Below are 19,217 nucleotides of genomic sequence, written 5' to 3' on the forward strand. Positions count from 1 at the left end.
GATACCCTGAAGAACACAGCTGTCACTTGTTCATCACACCTTTATTGAGGACCCATGTTGTGTCTGGTCCCCTGGCTGGGCAGTGGGCAGGACTGAGTCCACCCTGAGGGGACCCCTAAAGGCGGGTAGGTGCTGAAAGTCCCCGGGTGGAGACTGCCTGTCTGCAGGGTCCCCAGGAAGGTTCTCCCCGGGGCTCGGTGACCCACCCTTGACCTCCCAGGCGAGGCTTCATCCTGGGTTCCCTGGAGAGACAACCGAAAAAACCTCAGCTGTGCCAGCACAAGTGGCCCCTGGGGACCCTGGCTCTGCAGTGGCCCTGCCCCCATGGGACACTGGCATCCAGAAGACAGAGGCAGGGGAAAGCCCAGTCATCCTTGGGTACGTGGGGCTGAGATTCAGGGCCCCAGGGAAAATGGGGGTGCAGCCGTGAGGACTGGGAGGGTGGTTATGGGAAATGTGGAGCCACTGGAGCGGGGGAGAGGGTCTCCCCAGTCTATGAGCAAAGTCTGCAGCTGCACCTGGTGGTTAAGGCTGCCCTGGTCAAGGGCTCCCGGGAGGCCCTGGAGAGAAGAGGGAGCCAGAGCGGGTGCGCAGGAAACTAGGGTAGGAAGCTGTGCAGGGGGCGCGTGTCCTCTTTGCGTTCCTCTGCAGCCTCTGCCTTCGGGTCGAGCTCCTTGGGCAGAAGCCCGTTGGTCGTGGTCGTGGCCCCGTCGGTGCCCTCTGGCAGCAGGGAAGAGATGCAGACCATCTCGGTGGGGGAGTAGCCGCGCACAGGGTACATGTGGTTCTTGCGTGTCAGGCGGATGGCCAGCACCACGCTGCACACGAGGAACACCGTGGCCACCAGTGCCAGGATCAGGATGGCCAGCAGGCACTGCCTCACCGGGATGTGGTCGGGGGTACCCGAGGGGCTGGGGCTCCCAGGGCTCTCAGAGGGAGGCTCCTTCCTTCTCTTCATATCCATGATTCCCGAGTCACTGCTGGCTGCTGTGAGGGTGTGCGTGTGGGTGATGGGAGTGGTCAGTTCCACCGCTGGGGAGTCTGTGGTGACTTCTGGCTCTGTGGACAGAACCTCTACGACTGTGGATTCCATGGGTGGGGCCTCCGTGGCTGTCGGTGGAGTGGTTGCTGCCTTCGTAGTCTCCACCTCTGTGGTCTCCACCTCCGTGGCTGCTGGGAGAGTGGTCGTTACCTCCATGGTATCCACTTCCGTGGCTGTTGGTTCAGTGGTCTCTGCCTCCATGGCCATTTGTCTCACGGACTCCATGGTGGCTGGCTCCGTGGACAGAGGTTCCTCAGTGGACACAGCCTGGGTCTCAGGGACTGTCGTGGAGGCCAGCTGTGTGGGCAGCAGGCCCACAGTAACAGACACCCTCTGCGTGGTCAGTTCTGTACTCAGATTCTCCCTGGCTGTCCCTCCTGCATCTAGGCCAGCAGAATCCCTTGTGGTGGCCTCCACCGTGGCTGATTCTGAGGTTCCTGGTATTGCCGTCGTGGTGAGAAGCTTGAAGAGTGAGGATGCGGCCATGATGCTGTTTGTCCGTATTTCTGGGGGGTCTGTGCCCACATCAGGGTACTCATAATCCCCTGCTTCGTATGAGTACACCTGTCTCCGTTCCCGGGCCAGTCCAGGGCCCAACACTTCCTTGGCACCATCCTCCCAGTAGTCCCACAGCTGGAGGCTGCAGCTGGGCCCCAGCAGGGTGAACAAGAGGAGGAGGCGCAGCGGCATGGCACCTGGGGAGACAGGACGCCGGATTAAGAGGTAGCACCTCACTGGACAGAATAGTGGCGGCAGGGGAAGGACTGTCTGCTGGGGAGGGCACTGTGGCTTCTTCCCATCTCCCGCCATCCTTCCTCCATGGGAGACGGGATCCCAGGTACCGGAGTGTCCTCACCTGCTGCCTCTCAGGGCAGACACTGGCAAGAGACTGGCTGGGAAGCAGAAGAACCGGAACCAGAAACAGGCAGTGGGATATGGGGAGTGGGTGTTCCCATGTGGCTGCAGCACCCACCACGCCCCGCCCCCGCCTTTTTAAACATGTACTTTATTGGGCCCAGCAGCGTGGACTAGCATCTAAAGTCTTCGCCTTGAATGCACCACGATCCCATATGGGCACTGGTTCACGTCCTGCTGGCCCCGCTTCCCATCCAGCTCCTGCTTTTGGCCTAGGAAAGCAGTTGAAGACGGCCCAAAGCCAAGGGACCCTGCACCTGTATGGCAGACCCAGAGGAAATTCCTGGTTCCTGGCTCGGGTTTGGCTCAGCTCCAGCCGTTGCAGCCGCTTGGGGAGTGAATCATCAGACGGAAGATCTTCCTCTCTGTCTCTCCTCCTCTCTGTATATCTGACTTTGCAATAAAAAAAAAAAATCTTAAAAAAATGTACTTTATTTTTATTGGAAAGTCAGATATACAGAGAAGAGGAAGCCTATATGGGATCCTGGATGTGTAAGGCAAGGACTTTTGCTGCTAGGCTATTGTGCTGGGCCCACCACAGTCCTTCTTAACCTTTGTTTACATACATATATATATAAAATATATAATATATGTAATATATATACACACATATATATAATCCTAAAAGTAATGAGGCCTGTAGGTTATTCATAGACAGATCTGCATACAAAGTTACTCCAAAAACTCCCTGGAAAAAGGCAATCACAAGAGTTGAGATTTGCTGCACAGAACTTTGAAATCTGTGTTCACAAGAGAAAAGTACAAATCTGACCACACACATCTAAGAATCATTTCCTAAACTGGACTTTGCTGCATCTGTACACACACGGCCTTCAGGATCACCCCACTTTACCAAGAGGGTGTGGACGGAGGCTCAGAGACAGGAAGTCACTTGCCTTATGACACACAGCTACTTGGGGCATGGCCCAGATCAGACCTGAACCCAACAAGTTTTCAGGATGGCTTTGGAGGGGTGCAAAATGGAACACAGGCTGGGGCGGGGAGGGGTGGGGAAGAGAGCTGGTGCATCTGTGGCTGGTGTGGGGCTCCGTGGGAGAGGGAGGGCGGGGCTTGACAGAGGCACCGGGAAGGCGAGGCATGCAGGGCCCAGGGCTCAAAGCCCCAACTGTGAGGTCAGGCCCAGAGAGGCCTCCTGAGCTGTGGGACAGAGAGATGGATCCTTGCAATTCAGAGCCTCTTGTTCTCCCATCTGTAAAAGGGGTGGGCGGGTCAGGCTGTTGAAGGATGCACCGAGATGACTGCTAGCAGGTGCGTTATCCATGGCCCCACCCTGGCCCCCTCTCCTGAAGGCAGCAAACTCTGAGAAGCAGCTCCCCGCAACCCCCCATAAGCAGCCTCTTAATCATGAAATCACTCGCCTCCAACCCACCGCCGCGCTGCTGGTGGCTCTGGGTTCCTGGAAGGCAGAGGTCTTGGCCACTTCCTGGCAGCAGAGGGGGAGGCCCCCAGGCTCTTACCTGTCAGTTCCCGGGGTGGGGGTGGGGTGGCACCTTGAAGAGTCAGGACCAGAGGTGGGACCACTGCTGCATTTTTGGGGTGTGGGAACTCCCTCTTGGTTACCCTTCCCCACTCATTCCCAAGGGCCAGTGATGGTGGGAGAGAGCCAGGGCCTGCCTCTCATGTTGGCTGCTGCTTAGCCACTGCGTGAGCTTGAGTGGTCACCTTGCCCTCTCTGAGCCTCAGTTTCCTCACCTGTGAAGGGGGTGCTTTTACTCCTGACACTTGTCAGGGGGGCTTTGTGGGAGGTCCTTTCTCAGGCTGTAGTCAGAGGGGGCTGTGGCTTGGGGGTGGTGGCAAGGAGAAGGCGAACTCCAACCCTGAGAGTAGAGCCCTTCTGGCCACTGATATTAGGGTGGGAGGGAGCACCCCAAGAAAGCCCATATCTGCTGGCCTGGGCCCGTCTGGGGTCCCTCCTGCCAGCTTGTCCTGGCTGTTCCTGAGGTTGGCGCTTAGAGTCCTTCCTTCCAGAGATACGTGGAAGGCCAGCTGGGGGCTTGGGGGGGGGCAGCTGGTGACCCCAGCCGGGCTCCGAGGGGAGGCAGTAGGAAGATGCAGACACAGCTGCCAGGCTGATAACCGCTCAGTAGTATTTGCTGCAGTAAAGGTAGGTGGATTTTTGGAAAAGCTGACGGAAGATGAGTGATGTGAAAAGGCCATGCATGAGTCAGGACTACGTGTGGGTTTTAAAACGTTTCCCGCGCACCAGACTAAGCGTAGCTTCTCAGCCCACCTCCCCCACTGAGGTGCTGAGACTGTTTAAGGCCTCCCCCTGCAGACAAGCTCATCCACCTGACTCCCATGGGACAGATGACAACAGCAGGTCCCCAAGCCACACCTCCCACCTCCACTCATCCCCAGTGGGCAAGAAAATCCTGGCTGGCCACAGGGAGGGTGGGGGGCTGGCCACAGGGAGGATGGGGGGCCTGCCACATCCCATGGGGCTCCAGGCTGGGGCTTATAGGGTCAGACACTGCCCACTTCCTGTCTCTCACACAGGGCTTCTATCCTGGGGTCCCACGGAGGAACAGCCCGCTAGGGGGTCCTACACGCCCCACCTTGGAGACCCGGGCCCCTGGACTCCTGAGCTGTTCAGTCCATACCCAACCACCAGGGGGAGGCAACGAGCAGCCTAGTTCAGGACCAGGCAGCCACAGCTGAGGACTGAGCATACTGCTTGAGCAAAGGCCCCTTTGCTTTCTGTTGTTGTTGTTGTTTATTAATTGATTTAGGTCCAAGGTGATGGCTCCGTTAGTTAATCCTCCCCCTTCAAGTGCCATTATCCCTTATGGACACCAGTTTGTGTCTCAGCTGTTCCACTTCCCTGCTTGTGGTCTGGGAAAGCAGTCGAGGACGGTCCAAAGCCTTGGGTCCCTATGCCTGTGTGGGAGACCCGGAGGAAGTTCTTGGTTCCTGGCTTTGGAACCATCACCTCAGCTCTGGCTGTTATGGCCATTTGGACAATGAACCAGCAGATGGAAGATCTTTCTGTCTATAAATCTGCCTTTCCAATAAAAAATCAATTCAAAAAAATTAATTCATATGAGAGGCAGAGAGGCACACAATGCCCTTCCCCCCCCCCCCCCGCCCCCAGGTCACTCCCCAGATGCAGGCAACAGCTCTGGGCTGAAGCCAGGAGCTGTAAAACTCAGACTAGGTCCCCCTCCCTCAGGGAGCAGCATCGCCTGCGGCCTTCTGGGATGTAGGTGAGCAAGTGCTGGAGGCTGGAAGTGGGGCTGAGAACTGAGCCCAGATACTCCGACATGGGATGACTCAGCCTCTTAGCTGCCCTCCTAGCTGGCAAGCCTGCTGCCCATGCCTCTGCTACTCACGGCACTGTCCTAGGTCTGCCATAGAAGTCCTGGCAACTGCTTCTTGGGCAAAGCAGCCCCTAGTGGGGACCCTGCCTTCCTTCTGACTGCGCACATAGAGAATGGCCTCTCTTCCAAGCCCCGTTGATCCAGCCACAGCCAAGTGAAGGAGCGATCACGAGACCCAATCTGGCTGTTGGCAGGTGTCCTGCTGGCTGCCACTGCAGCCCTGTGTCCTGGTGCACCGGACAGGCCTTGCCCCAGCCTGGGTATCACATCCATCCAGGTCATTCCAGCTCTGACCTTCATGGCTGGGTGGCTTTGCACAATTCTACTCACTTCTCTGATCCATGGGCTCATCCCCTGGAACACAGGTGTTCCTTGTTTTACTGTGGGACTATGTGCTGATAAATCCATTGCAGCCGAAAAGATCATGTGTCAAAAGTGCATTCAATATGAGGCTGGTGTGGTGGTGTATCAGTCTAATCCTCCACCGGGTCAAGTCCTGGCTGTTTTACTTCTTTTTTTTTTTTTAAAAAAAAAAGATTTATTTATTTTTAAATTGCAAAGTCAGATATAAAGAGAGGAGGAAAGACAGAGAGGAAGGCCTTCCATCCGGTCATTCACGCCCCAAGTGACCGCAATGGCCGATGCTGTGCCAATCCGAAGCCAGGAGCCAGGAACTTCCTCTAGGTCTCCCAGGCGGGTGTAGAGTCCCAAGCCTTTGGGCCGTCCTCGACTGCTTTCCCAGGCCACAAGCAGAGAGCTGGATGGGAAGTGGAGCTGCCAGGATTAGAACCGGCGCCCACATGGGATCTTGGTGTGTTCAAGGTGAGGACTTTAGCCACTAGGCTACCGCGCCAGGCTGAGGGCTGCTTTACTTCTGACCCAGCTCCCTCCTTATAGCCTGGGAAAGCAGTAGAGGATGGTGGGTGGAGGATCTCTCTACCTTTACAATGAATCAATCATACATAATGCCTAGGAGATACATCTGATCTGCCGTACAGCCTGGCCTGGCCTGGCCTGCCTTAGATGTGCTGGGATCAAGTCCCCCAGCCTAGAGTTGGGCAAAAATCACCAACCACAAAGTTCACTTTATCATGAAGCCACTCACCCAGGGTAAAGATGAAAACGCGAACTAGAGGATTTTCTGACGGCTCTGGTACCAACATGAAGTTGAAAGCCCACAAAGTTGAAGTTAAGTCAGGCCTCACTGTCAAGGGATACTTGTTCCCATGGGCTGTTGAGGGGTGGGGTGAAGGGCGCAGGCAGAACGCTTAGCACACCATCGGCACACAGCACGACCTGTCCAGGATTCACTGCCCCAGGCATGGCTTGTGGAGACCCCCTCTTCTGCTCACTGACTTTTTCCTAGGGTACCCACATCAGCACCCACATTTCAAGGGCACAGGAGCCACCACTGTCCCACTGGTGAGGCCACATGCCTGGCCCTTGGCCCCAAGCTCCGGACCACTCCTCAGTGCCAGGCTGAGTAGACACAGCTGTTGGAGGGAGGAAAACCCAGCCCCAACAGGCCTGACATCCCCGGTTGGGAGTGGGTGGTGCTCACACCTGCAGTAGGTGTGACTGCATGGTGAGGTTGGGTGGACAGCGCTCCACATGCCCTGGCCACCACCACCAGACTCATCGTTGTGGCCTGACACCTGCAAGTCTTCCTTCATAGAGGTTCCCAACGAGGAGCCTCTTCAGACCTCTTCTTGTTTGGGGCTTCCCAAATCTTAGCTGTTTTCTAAAGATTAGAAATCCTACCCACTAGGCTCACTCCCCAGACACCTGCGATCGTCAGGACTGAGTCCTGGGCTGGATAAAAGCTGTGACTCACCCAGGCCTCCATCCAAGTACCTGGACCATGATGGTTGTCTCCCAGGATACACCGTGGCAGAGAGCTGGTGTGAACAGAGCTAGATATGGCATCCAAGCAATCTGCTGTGGAGAGTAGGTGTCTTCCATGCCAGGCCAAATAAAAGTGTCCCCAGGATGGCTTTTTCTGGGATGCCTCCCCCTCCAGAGATGCACGAGAATGACAGATCTCCCCCACCGCCTCTGGAACCCCACTGCCCCTGCCCACGCAGCTGCTTCAGACCCCTGCCCTTCTCAAGGCTGCGAGCCCTATGTGAGCTCAGTGTTGTACATACATAACCCACTAAAAACTAGGTTTCATCTGCGGACACCCTGCCTTGCTGGCCCGAGACCGAGAAGGTGGGGTACCTGGCACCAAGGAACAAGATGAGGCCTCTTTCGGGTCGGGTTTAACAATGGAGCCTCATGCTGATGGACAGATGGGCAGACAGGCGCACATATGATGGCCTTCTACTTCCTTCCCACCTGCCACACCCCATGGCTTCTGCCTGCTCTAGTTCAGCAAAGTGGACTGAGTGAGCCTGGTGGCATGTATGGGGTGGAGGGAAGCACCCCAGGCAACTGCGGCCCTGCCTCCTTGGGCCCGTTTTCTTATCTGTAAGCTGGGCATGATGTAGTCAGTACCTCTCCACTCTGGGTGTGGCTAAGGTTTCCAGGAGGGGTTCTGTTTTGCAGTGCAGCCTCTTCCGCTATCCTGGTTTCAACTGTTTCCCTTCCCCTACTCCGCTGGCCAGGCCAAGCGGAGGGCAGGGCCACCTCCCGATCCCACCCTGCTGCCTACTTTGAATCCAGACCCCTGCCCAGGGCTCTTAGTCAGATATGGGAAATGGAGGCTGGTAGAGGAAAAAGAGCAAACTGCAGGTCACAGGAACACTGATGTTGGTGGAGCACATGTATGCATATGTGTGTGCACACACACGTGCATGTGTAAGGGGAACTTCTGAACCACCAGCCTCTGCCACTATACGACGTACACCAACACCAACAAAAGTACCTGGGCCATGGCATCACTGTCTCTTGTTAACCACAGCCCCGCCATTCTAATGTTTGCTCTGGACAGGTGTCCGCTCTCTATCTTTGAAAATGACTTGTAGAGCTCTCTCTACATGGGTGCAAGACAAACCCTGCTCCCCTCTCATTTTCTGGAATCTTTCAGACCTGACCTCAGTCCTGACCCTATAAGCAAATTCCTTCCGTGGTGTGGGCCTGCCCTTCCCACCCGTGGAAGGGAAGGGGTGGGGCCGTTTCTGTTTCTCTGAAAACACAGCCACCCCAGCAACTGCCTGCTGCACCAACCATGACAGGGATCTCACTGAGAACAAGATATAAGGTACAGGCAGCAGGCAGACCTTGAGCCTGAAGTGTCCAGGGATTGCCAGCTCAAGGAGGGTCTCCCAAGTCCTGCCCCAGGTCCTGCTGGTGGCGGTAAAGGCAGACACTGGTCCCCCCACACCCTTCTACTTCCTCTGGGGTTCCCCGCCCAATCCCCGAAGCTGACAAAGCAGCACTTACCGCGTTCAGCAGGACATGGGACAGACAGCCACCCGTGAGCCCAGAGGCGATTTCTCCGCGTTGGCAACAAGGCTCCAGTTTAAGGGCACAGCTGCGGCAGCCCCTGCCTGTGTCCCCGCCAACCCCCAACGGCTGTGCGTGGAAGAAGGAAGCGAGAATGTGGTTACTCAAGCAGGGCCACACCCCCATGCTGGTGACAGCCTTGGGTGACAACACAGACCAGCACTGGGAGGGAGCAGGGAGGGAAGCAGGGGCAGTGAGATGGGGACCTGCTGGTTCTGGAAACCTGGACTGGTGGATGTCACAAGCAATTGTATTATTTTGGAGCACAAATAAGAGATGTGCAGGATCTGCCTTTCCATGCTTTGTTCTTACACAAAAAAATGCATGAAGTCCTTGATGCCCCTATCGGAAAGTCGCATGAAGGTCCTATGACTTCTGAGTCTCAGGACAGAGGGTCCTTCTTGAGGCCATCATGCTTGCTTACCTATGGTCCTTGGAAGCAGTGTCAGAGAGGCAAGGGTGGTGTTCGAGCGAGAGCGATGGCTGGCTCTCTCTCTCTCTGACTTGCACCACTTGAGACAGTCTCTTCTACCAGCCAATTGAGCACACTCTGCTTACTCAGCTGAGCCCTTTTTATCTCTAACAGGGCTCTCTCTACTTCAGCTTCTCTTGCATCTTGTTCCTACACACTACTGGGGTTAACAGCGGGGGATGGGAAGGATTAGAAAAATTTTTAAAGATTTATTTACTTTTATTGGAGTCATATACACAGAGAGGAGGAGACAGAGAGGATGATCTTTCGTCTGCTGATTCACTCCCCAGGTGGCTGCCACGGCTGGAGCTGAGCCAATCCAAAGCCAGGAGCTTCTTCCGGATTTCCCACACAGGTGCAGAGTCCCAAGACTTTAGGTCGTCCTCAGCTGCTTTAACCAGGCTGGATGTGAAGTGGGGCCGCTGAGATTAGAATTGGTGCCCAAATGGGATTCCGGCGCATGCAAGACAGGGACTTTAGTCACGAGGCTACCATGCTGGGCCAGAGGATGAATGCTATCTTCTTATCTTTCACATCTCCTGAGCCAGTTCTAGTTCACAAACAAGTCTGGAAATATCATTTAATATTGTTCCTTACTCTAAGTTACGCACAATTATATTTCATTAGCTAATGTTTCACACATTTTCACATACAGGTTAAACATTATGTCAGGGCTGGCTAGTGGCTCAAGCCCTCACCTTGCATGCGCCAAGATCCCATATGCACGCCGGTTCATGTCCTGGCAAAGCAGTCAAGGATGACCCAAAGCCTTGGGACCCTGTACCCACATGGAAGACCTGGAATAAACTCCTGGCTTTGGACTGGCTCAGTTCCAGCCGTTGCAGCCACTTGGGGGAGTGAACCATCAGACGGAAGATCTTCCTCTGTCTCTCCTTCTCTCTGCATACCTGCTTTTCCAATTTAAAAAAATCATTTTAAAAAAAAAAAGATGTCACTGTTGGGGGGGAAACAGCTGTGACATCCAAGAGGCACCCCCCCCCCAAAAAAAAACCCAAAACACTACATTAGCTAATATTCCAGACTTTTCACATTTTGAGGGGATAGGCTATACACAAATATATCTCTCTATATATTGATATTTACTTATTTTATTGGAAAGTCAGATTGACAGAGAGAAGGAGAGACAAAGAGGAAGATCTTCTGTCCACTGATTCACTCCCTAAGTGAGTGCAATGTGGCCAGAGTCGAGTCAATCTGAAGCCAGGAGCCAGGAGCCTCCCCCAGGTCTTCCATGTGGTTGCAGGGTCCCAAGAGTTCACACCATCCTCGACTGCCCTCCCAGGTTACAAGCAGGGAGCTGGAAAGGAAATGGAGCAGCCAGGATATGAACTGGCAAACCATAGGGGATCCTGGTGCATGCAAGATGAAGACCTCAATCACTAGGTTACCACACCAGGCCCACATTTTAAAAAATATTTTGAAACATCAGTTGTCTTGGTTGGAGGTGAAAGAGCAGAGGGATGAGAACCACAACTCACAGACCTGCAATGGGTGGGGCTTGCGAGTGGGACGCAGGTCCTCTTACAAAGTTCCATTGTTGTGTGCGGGGCCTGTGAGCTGCAGCCTGCTGGGTCAGCAGGTGGCTCAGTGTGCACAGCACAAGGCCTGCCCATCCTGCCAGCCCCAGTAGCAACCGAGCTCAAGTGGCTCTGGGCTCCTGTTCTCTGCCTCTTCCCTGTTGTTAGACAGCTACCTAACACGATCTGGCCAAAGCTGGCAACTGAGAACACAACCTGGGTCTCCCACGAGGGCGGCAGGAATACAAGCACTTAAGCCATCGGTGTTGCCTCCCAGGGTCTGCAGAGGCTGGAAGCCAGGGGCAGGAGAGGGAGCAAGGCGCTAAAGCCAGGCTCACTGGTGTAAGACGTGGGGATCTTATCCAGGATCTCTGGCAATAGCCTGTTCTCCAACGATGGAAAACCACCCCTAGAATGTATGCTACACAGAAGCAGGTGCTAGGCTGGACTTGTCCCCTGAGAACAAGCTCCAGCCTACACTCGTATCTGTTCAGTTTCTCAGCCCTGTCCTTGCTGAGGGCTCCAAGGGTCTCACTTCTCACATCACGGGCCTCAGTGTGCTCTGTCTGTCCAAGCAGTGTCCTTGTCCTCTTCCACCTGTAGCTTCCTCAGGTGACTGATCCTATCCTGGCAAATGCTGCTGGGTCCCTGACACCGCTGTGGAAGTCTAGGATGGAGTTTCCAGCTCCTGGCTTTTGTGTGTATAGCCAGAGCTGAGCTGGTCCCAAAGCTGGCAGCCAGGAACTTCTGGGTCTCCCACCCGAGTGCAGGGATCCAAACACATGGGCAATCCTGTATGGCTTTCCCAGGCAGGGTGCTGGATCAGAAATGGGGCAGCTGGGACTTGAATCTGCACCTATGTGGGATGCTGGTGTCACAGGTGGAGGATGACATACCATGGCACTAGTCCCTACATATTTTTTTTTTATTATTATTAGAAAGCCAGATATACAGAGAGGAGGAGACAAAGAGAGAAAGATCTTCCATCCAGTGGTTCACTCCCCAAGCGGCCACAACAGCCAGAGCTGAGCCGATCCGAAGCCAGGAGCTTCTTCCAGGTCTCCCATATAGGTGCAGGGTCCCAAGACTTTGGGCCATCCAGACTGCTTTGCCAGGCCACAAGCAGGAGCTGGATGGGAAGCAGTGCCACCAAGACACAAACCAGTGCCCATATGGGATCCTGGCATGTGCAAGGCAAGGATTTTAGCCACTACGCTACCATGCTGGGCCTCCTAAAAAATGCTTTTAAAAATAACTGAGAAACATTCATGACCAATGAAAACTATGTTAGTTTAGGCTCCACGTCTTCAGATGGAGTTTGACTGACACAGCTATACTGGTCGGTGTGGGCGGACTGGGTGTGGTTGATTTCATGCTGCCCTGAGGCGAAGCCTATCGCTTCCTGAGCTGTCAGTCTATACCAGGCCCAGCACAGAGGCTTGGTGTTTGTCAGCTCATGAAATCTACAAAAGGAAGAAGCTGAGGTTCAGGGTGTGTGAGGCGAACGTGGAGTGCCAGCCCCAGCCAGATGAGGAGTTAGGCTCTACAATCTTCTGAGGTTTTCCAGGGTAAGAGGCTGAATGGTGGGCTGTGAGCTCAGAGGCAGGTAAGCTGTTTCCGGACAAGACGTGCGCAGCTGGGTTTAAGAGTAACAAATACTGCTGATGGATTGCGGTTTGTGTTGTCTCGTGGGACAAGCGTGACTCTGAAACCACATCTCTCTGCACCTGACACCTGCGAGTCAAATGTTCAAAGGGAACAGGCGCCTGCTTCTAGGAATGCTGTCGGGAAACACGGGAGGCTTTTGCCAGAGGTCAGATTGTGGTGTGAAGAAACAACGCAAGCTTGGCTTTCAGGATTATCTGCCACTGGAAATGGATGCTGGGGCCCAGTCGGCTGCCCCATGGGATGGTCACAGCTCATGTCAGAGTGTGAGTTTGAGTTCTAGCTCTCCTGCTTCCACTCCAGCTCCTTGCTAACGTGCTTGGGAAGACAAGTGCTTGAGTCCCTGCCACCCACACGGGAGGCCTGGATGGAGCTCTTGTCTCCGGCTTGGCTCAGCTCTGTCTGTTGTATTAGGGGAGTAAACCAGTAAGTGGAAAGATGTCTCTCTCTCTCTCTCTTGCTCTTGAATGAAAAGGCTTGCAGGTGCCCTGTGGATCCTGAGCCCTATCAGGCACATCCACGCCAGCTGCCTAGAGGTGCAGTCAGGGTTCCCCTTGGCTTCAGGAAGCTGTTCCCCTCAAGGCTGATGGTGATTAATAGGTGTTTCCTAAAAGGGAAGTGGAACCTTTGGGGCTCACTGCAGCCAGGACACCATTCCCCTTCTCAAATGGGAACAGAGCCTCTGAAAGTTCGCCTTCAGTCCTGGGTTCTGGCTGCTAATCTGGGCTCTGGGCTGAAGCTGGCAGGAGGGAACCATTTGCTCCAAGAAAGACCCAGAATAGCCTTCAGTTCCCAAGGCCTGGGTACAGGAGGGTGACCCCAGGCCTGGAAGACCAGAGGGCAAATGTGGGACAGCATACTCCTGACTCAGCAATTTTGCATGAAGGAGTTCCTGCTTTGACGAGCTACCCTCAAGCACTTAGCCTGGGCCTGGCCATCTGCATACAGAGAACTGCACCCCACAACCTATCCTGGGGTCTGCTAAGGAAACCAGGCCCTCTGAAGATGTGGTGCAGGATGGAGTCATGGAGGCAGACAACTCCAGGTGGGGTGTGGTTTGAAGTTCCAGGTCAGAAATGTGGCTGAAACTTGGCTGCTCTGGACTTGAACTCTGTGTCTCTAATACTGAATCTCTGGCTGACGAGGCCGGAACACACACAAGGTGGGTCACAGCCAAGCTGTGAGAAGGAGCTGGGACATGGCTATGCCAAGCAACCCCACCCAGCACATGCTGCTGCTGATCCGGGTGTGGGAACAGAGAGCTGCCAGGAAGCAGGCACCACTAATAACCACATGGTGCTGGTTTGTGTCCAAGTTTCTCCACTTTTTAAAAAAGATTTATTATTTTTATTGAAAAGGCAGATATACATAGAGAAGGAGATACAGAGAAAGATCTTTCATCACTGGTTCACTCCCTAAGCGGCTACAATGGCTGGGGCTGTGCCAATCTGAAGTCAGGAGCTAAGAGCTTTTTTCAGGTTTCCCATGCGGATGCAGAGTTCCAAGGCTTTGGGCTGTCCTCGACTGCTTTCCTAAGCCACAGGCAGGGAGCTGGATGGGAAGTGGAGCAGATGGGATTAGAACCAGCGTTCCTGGCACATGCGAGGTGAGGACTTTAGCCACTAGGCTACCACACCAGGCCCTAGTTTCTCCACTTTTGATTCAGCTTCCTGCTAATGACTAGGAAAAGTAGTGGAGGATGGCCCAAGCCCTTGGTCCTTTGCACCCACATGGGAGTCCTGTAGGAAGCTCCTGGCTCAGTTCAGCTCAACTCTGGCAATTGTGGTCATTTGGGAAGTGAACCAGCAGATGGAAGACTGACCTCTCTGTAAAATTTGCCTTTCAAATAAAAATAATATAAAAAAGAAAGGTAGGTTACTCTGGAAGCAAAAAGGGAACAGGTGGTTAGAGATTAAGAAATCAGGTTCAAGGCTATTGGGATGATGGGCTGTTCTCTCTGCAATGGGAGGTCTCCAGCAGGTAGAATCTCCACCTTGCCAAACGATGCGGCTTCCTGGGGCACTGTGCTGCAAGACGCTCACATCTTCCAGAAGACACCTTGTGGCTGAGGACAGAGAGCGGCAAGCCCAGGAGCTTGTCATAACCCCGTGGCATTTTTTCCAATTTGCCTTCTACAAACCCAAATGGCAACCTGGCACAGACAAACCTGCAACAACTTCCTGTTTCCTCAAGGCAACTTCTCCCTTCACAGACCTCAACCTCATGTCCCCGGAGCTTAGCCTTTGTGGCTGACATCCTGCTGACATTCTCAGCACTGGGCCCACAAAGCTCCAGGCCCTTTAACTGTTCCATGTCAGAGCAAGTGTCCCCTCACTGGGAAGTGGAGGATGAGATCAGGAAACCACCTCAGCAACTATGGCCCCCAGGCCCCTGGGCCCGCCCCTGGCCTTGCGGGCTGCAAAGGGGCTGTATCTGTATGGGATGCCCTGACACACGCAGCACCTGGGGGAAGTTGTGTTCCTTGACCTTCCTGAAAGGCAGATCAACAAAAAGAGAAAGATCTTCCATCTGCTAGTTCATTTCCCAAGTGGCTGCAATGGCTGGAGCTGAGCCAGGTGGAAGCCAGCTAGTTCCAAGTCTCCTGTGTGGATGGAGAATCCCAAGGACTTGAGCCATTTTCGACTGCTTTCCCAGGCCATAAGCAGGGAGCTGGAAGGAAGTGGAGGAGCTAGACAAGAATTGGTGTCCATAAGGGAGTTCAGCACTGGTAGGTGGAAGATTAGCTAGTTGAGCCACCATGCTGGCCCCTCTATGGCCCATTTTAATGGTGTTCATTTACTCTTTGCCTCCATATTAGTCTTAACACAACTGAATGTTTATGTAGTCAGGCTTGTCCTAGGTGACTTAGCCCATTGCTTTGGGGTTTAAAGTTCTGTCCTGGGCCCAGCACGATAGCATAGTGGTTAAAGTCCTAGCCTTGAATGCACCAGGATCCCATATGGGCACTGGTTCTAATCCTGGTGGCCCCGCTTCCCATCCAGCTCCCTGCTTGTGGCCTGGGAAAGCAGCTGAGGACAGCCCAAAGCCTTGGGACCCTGCACTTGCATGGGAGACTCAGAAGATGCGCCTGGCTTTGGATCGGCTCAGCTCTGGCTGTTACAGCCACTTGGGGAGTGAATCAGCACACAGAAGATCTTTCTCCCTTTGTCTCCTCCTCTCTGCATGTGACTTTCCAATAAAAATAAATAAACTCTTAAACACACACACACGGAAGGCTTGACACCCCTGCCAGGCCTCCCCCCAGTGTTTCCTGTCACACAAACTCCCACTAGGGGTGACAGGGAAGGCAGTTAGGAACACAAGACGCTGCCCTGGTTGGCCACCTTGCTGGCGACTCACGTCGGGGACCAGGGACGACTCGGGGATGTTTAAATGTGCCAGCAACAAGAGAAAGGGCCACTGAGAGTTAACAGACCATTGAGAGTCAACTACTAGATGCGGAACAGTAAGAGAAGCCAACTTTTAAACAGAACAGCAAGTTCTCCCTAGACGATGTCTGGCTGGCTGGCTGGCTGGCTGGCTGGCTGGCTGGCGGGGGGCAGCAGAAGGACCGTTAGGTCCCCTGGCAAAGACTCAAAGCAGCCCAAGGCAGAGAAGCAGCCTGCCTGCCATAAACATAGCGCCATGCGCCTCCCTGCTGACCACAATCCGCGACCAACTTCTGCTTCCTGGAACCCGAGGCCGTCCAGGCACCTGGCACCACTGTTCTCACGGATGCAGATGCAACTACTTGTGGTATCGCGGGCAGCGGAACCTTGTGCCCATGATTCATCATCTTTAGAAACGTTCAGAAAGGCAAACAGCAGAAGATCCTGCACCAGGAACACCAACGTGTCCTGGGGCCTTGCCGTAAGACAAAAGGGGAAGTTGGGAGGAGGCTGTACGCTCTAGCTGATCCCAAGAGCCTTCTGCTGGCACAACACCCACAGCCCAGCCACATGAATGCCACCTCTAAAGAGGCGGAGGGCTCCACGGCAGCAGCGACTCTGCATGAGGCTGTGCATGCCGCCCCACACTGCCATCTCTCCCCTGACCCCAAAGCAACTGTCACCCATCTGTCAGGACAACAGAAGGGCCCCCAAAGGCGAGGCACTCTGCCCCTGATCTGCATGCTGGCAAAGGCCTGAGGTGGGAACCACACTTCCGGGTCTGTGGGGTTTCAGGTGGTGTGTGTGTGTGTTGGAACCCACAGTTCCGGGTCTGTGGGGTTTCAGGTGGTGTGTATGTGTGTATCTGGAACACAGCACAAGCCCCTGCTGGGCTGATTTCCCCTTCTCTGCAGCCAAGAGCCTGCCCTACTCCCCTCATTCTCACCGTCCAGAGGGGAAGTGTCACCTGGCTGGCAAGGCCTAGTTGCGGGCACTGTGCTGCGCACAGGGGCAGGAGTGGGAGAGGTGTGGTGGGCTGTTCAGACACAGCTGATGTACGAAGCAAACACAGACACAGATTTGTAATCAATGATTTTTATCTTTGAAAAATGGAAGCAAGTGTTCTGACAGACTGCTATGGCCGCTCTATAAGAGCCGATTGAGGAGTAATCCACTGTCCTCCCTCTCCAGGATGTCATACGCAAACAAATAAACAAACCCAGACAGAACGTGATAGGGGCACACCTGCAGTGAGCCACTGGGGCCTCCATCCATTCATTCAGTCACCTGCGGCCCCAATTAGGGTACCTTCTCAGGGCCTCTGTGGCCTCTTCTCCAGTCACATACCCCCTGGTGTTTCAACTAGGCTTGGAGGGGGGTGCTCGTGTCAGACCTTCCAACACTGCTGAGTGACTACAACGAAGGCCCTTAGTGCATGACATCGACAGAGGCGGGCTTACTTCCAAGTCACCGTCATTCTTACTGCTCACTTCAGGACTAGGAACACACACAGAATCACCCCTAATATTCGGATGCCTTCAACCCCAGGCCACAGCTGGTTAGGAAGGTGATGCGTTACCCGCAGCTGGGTTGTGCAGCCTGAGGCGTGGTCATTACTGTTTCCCTAGGGGACCCTTCCAACCAGCCAAACCAGTGCAGGGCCCTGGGACACCATTTGTTCTGAGTGCTACCTCAGACACTCTCCTTCTCACACACACTCCTTCTACCTTGCTTTGCAAGCATGCATTCTGAGAAAGGGAAATTGGTGGTGGTGGTAGGGGGGGCAGGGTAGGGAGTTCTGAGCAAGCCTAGGAATGAGCACAGGGTTCAAAGTTCAGTGTTTGGTCCCCTCGGTGCCAGGGAGGACCCTGCAGAGGCCAAGTGGTTCATTTGCACTGGGCATAGAGGAGTAGTGGGCACACACCATGGTCTCAGCAGAAGTCTGCACTCTTGCACCTGCTGACTCCTGGACCTCCTTGATCTCTATCCGCAAGAGCAACCCAAGACCCCATGTGTTTAGGACTGAAAGACAAGGAGGACAGGAGGAATGGCTGCGGAGGGCCCTGAGAGAGGTCATGGCGTGTGAGCAAAGGGGAAGGCAGGAGCTTGGGGGCGGTCAGCATGGGGACAGCAGGCATCATGTGAGGCAACGGGATCCCCAGGGCGACATGCTGCTCTGAGTCCCCACCGCGGCACTCCAGCACCAGGCCAGCTGCCGAGACCGGCAAGAACACTGGACAGCAGGCAACACACGCGTTGTGTTCTCATCCCGGGCACCCTTCTCAAGTATCGACCAGAACCTGAAACATGGCGTCCAGTGATGAACGCGACAGATCCTACATGTAGAACAAAACTGCAGAAACACATGCTAGTTCGGGTTAGATTATAATCATCCAAAGCACAGGGTAACCAAGAAGTAAAATTCCATCTGGCACAGCCACCTAGTTTCTAGAAAAGAGGAAGGAAAGGAAGGAAGGAAGGAAGGAGCTACGATGTGAGCCTTTTTTTTTTTTTCTGCTCAGAAGACTCAGGGGAGCGAGAGGGGTGGTCCACAAACCCACACTGCTTTCCCAGTCTTCCTTGTGCACAGTCACTCGCATGACTGGATCTGTGCTGCAAACGAGCCAGCACTGAGTGCCTACCGCTCTCAATGCTTTCAGATGAACATTTATACAAAATAATATCTTCATTTAGTTTATAAACATACACAGTGCTGTCCCTTTTAAAGTAAAGAAAACAAACAAAAAAAAAAACCCACACACAAATACTGCAAAGTAGCAAAATACAAAGGAAAAAAAAAGGCTACTTTTGGTTTTGGCAACATTAAAAACAAAAGAAAGAAAGAAATATAAAAAAGCAATGTGGCATTGGTCCCTATTTGTAAAAATTTAAAAAAAAAAGTACTTGGGCACGACACTGAATCAGAATTGGCTTGTTTTTTTAAAATTCGGAATATGTGGGATTTTAAAAGTAGCACTTTTGTCTTTTTAAAAGTTCAACAAGTCACATAACACTTAAACATTGAAAAGGCTTTCTGATAAAAAGCTCAGCCTTTGTTTTTTGCAAATTTGGGAGACGAATCGTATTCTGAGTGGAACGTGGCCTACACCAGCTGCCAGGTCTGAGCGGAATGTCTCCAGCGGCAGTGCCCGGGTCACCCTCCCTGGGGCCACACCAACCACCAGCTCCCAAGCTAAGTCCTTGCTCCCATTTCCGGAGGGGTGGGGGTGGGACCTTCAGGCTGCGATCTTGGCCATCTGCTGCTCCAGCTTGGAAATGCGCTCATCTTGATTGCAGATTGTGTCTTTTATAGATTTGATCTCTTTCAAAATCTCATCCAACTTGGCTTCATTTTGCTAAGAAAACAGAAAGGGGAGCGGTAACTAAGATATAGTACATCCAACACAGGGC

At 53.7% G+C, this 19,217-nt stretch overlaps 2 protein-coding genes across 6 annotated transcripts in view; both read right to left on the reverse strand.

Moving 5' to 3' along the window:
- Positions 1 to 22: 22 nt before the first annotated feature.
- Positions 23 to 8,817, reverse strand: SELPLG (selectin P ligand). 4 transcript variants are annotated; one of them, XM_041003436.1, is made up of 3 exons: positions 8,680 to 8,817; positions 6,401 to 6,526; positions 23 to 1,737 (listed from the first exon to the last, which is right to left on the reverse strand). In XM_041003436.1, the coding sequence occupies exons 2-3, from the start codon at positions 6,456 to 6,458 to the stop codon at positions 599 to 601; spliced, it is 1,197 nt and encodes a 398-aa protein (XP_040859370.1). In that variant the 5' UTR covers positions 6,459 to 6,526; positions 8,680 to 8,817; the 3' UTR covers positions 23 to 598. The 4 variants fall into 4 exon arrangements, with proteins under 4 accessions (XP_040859370.1, XP_040859372.1, XP_040859373.1 ...); XM_041003438.1 differs by lacking the exon at positions 6,401 to 6,526 and adding an exon at positions 7,150 to 7,233; XM_041003439.1 differs by lacking the exon at positions 6,401 to 6,526 and adding an exon at positions 7,130 to 7,233.
- Positions 8,818 to 16,885: 8,068 nt separating this feature from the next.
- CORO1C (coronin 1C) overlaps positions 16,886 to 19,217 on the reverse strand; it is a 78,576-nt gene continuing 76,244 nt past the window's right edge. For both annotated transcript variants that reach the window (XM_041003633.1, XM_041003634.1), the window contains exon 11: positions 16,886 to 19,162. In XM_041003633.1, coding sequence (XP_040859567.1) covers positions 19,043 to 19,162 — 120 coding nt within the window. In that variant the 3' untranslated portion in view covers positions 16,886 to 19,042. The remainder of the gene's footprint in view (positions 19,163 to 19,217) is intronic.

Source organism: Ochotona curzoniae, unplaced genomic scaffold (genome assembly GCF_017591425.1).
Source record: "Ochotona curzoniae isolate NIBS_2020 unplaced genomic scaffold, NIBS_Ocur_1.0 scaffold_274, whole genome shotgun sequence".
NCBI lineage: Eukaryota > Metazoa > Chordata > Mammalia > Lagomorpha > Ochotonidae > Ochotona > Ochotona curzoniae.

What these genes read in the sequence shown, in the direction of transcription:
- SELPLG (XM_041003436.1), bottom strand. Translation starts at nt 6,458, where the DNA reads ATGTTGGTACCAGAGCCGTCAGAAAATCCTCTAGTTCGCGTTTTCATC. An exon ending in CGTTTTCATCTTTACCCTGG is followed by an intron (nt 1,738 to 6,400) that starts GTGAGTGGCTTC and finishes CTGTCTCCCCAG; the next exon opens with GTGCCATGCCGCTGCGCCTC.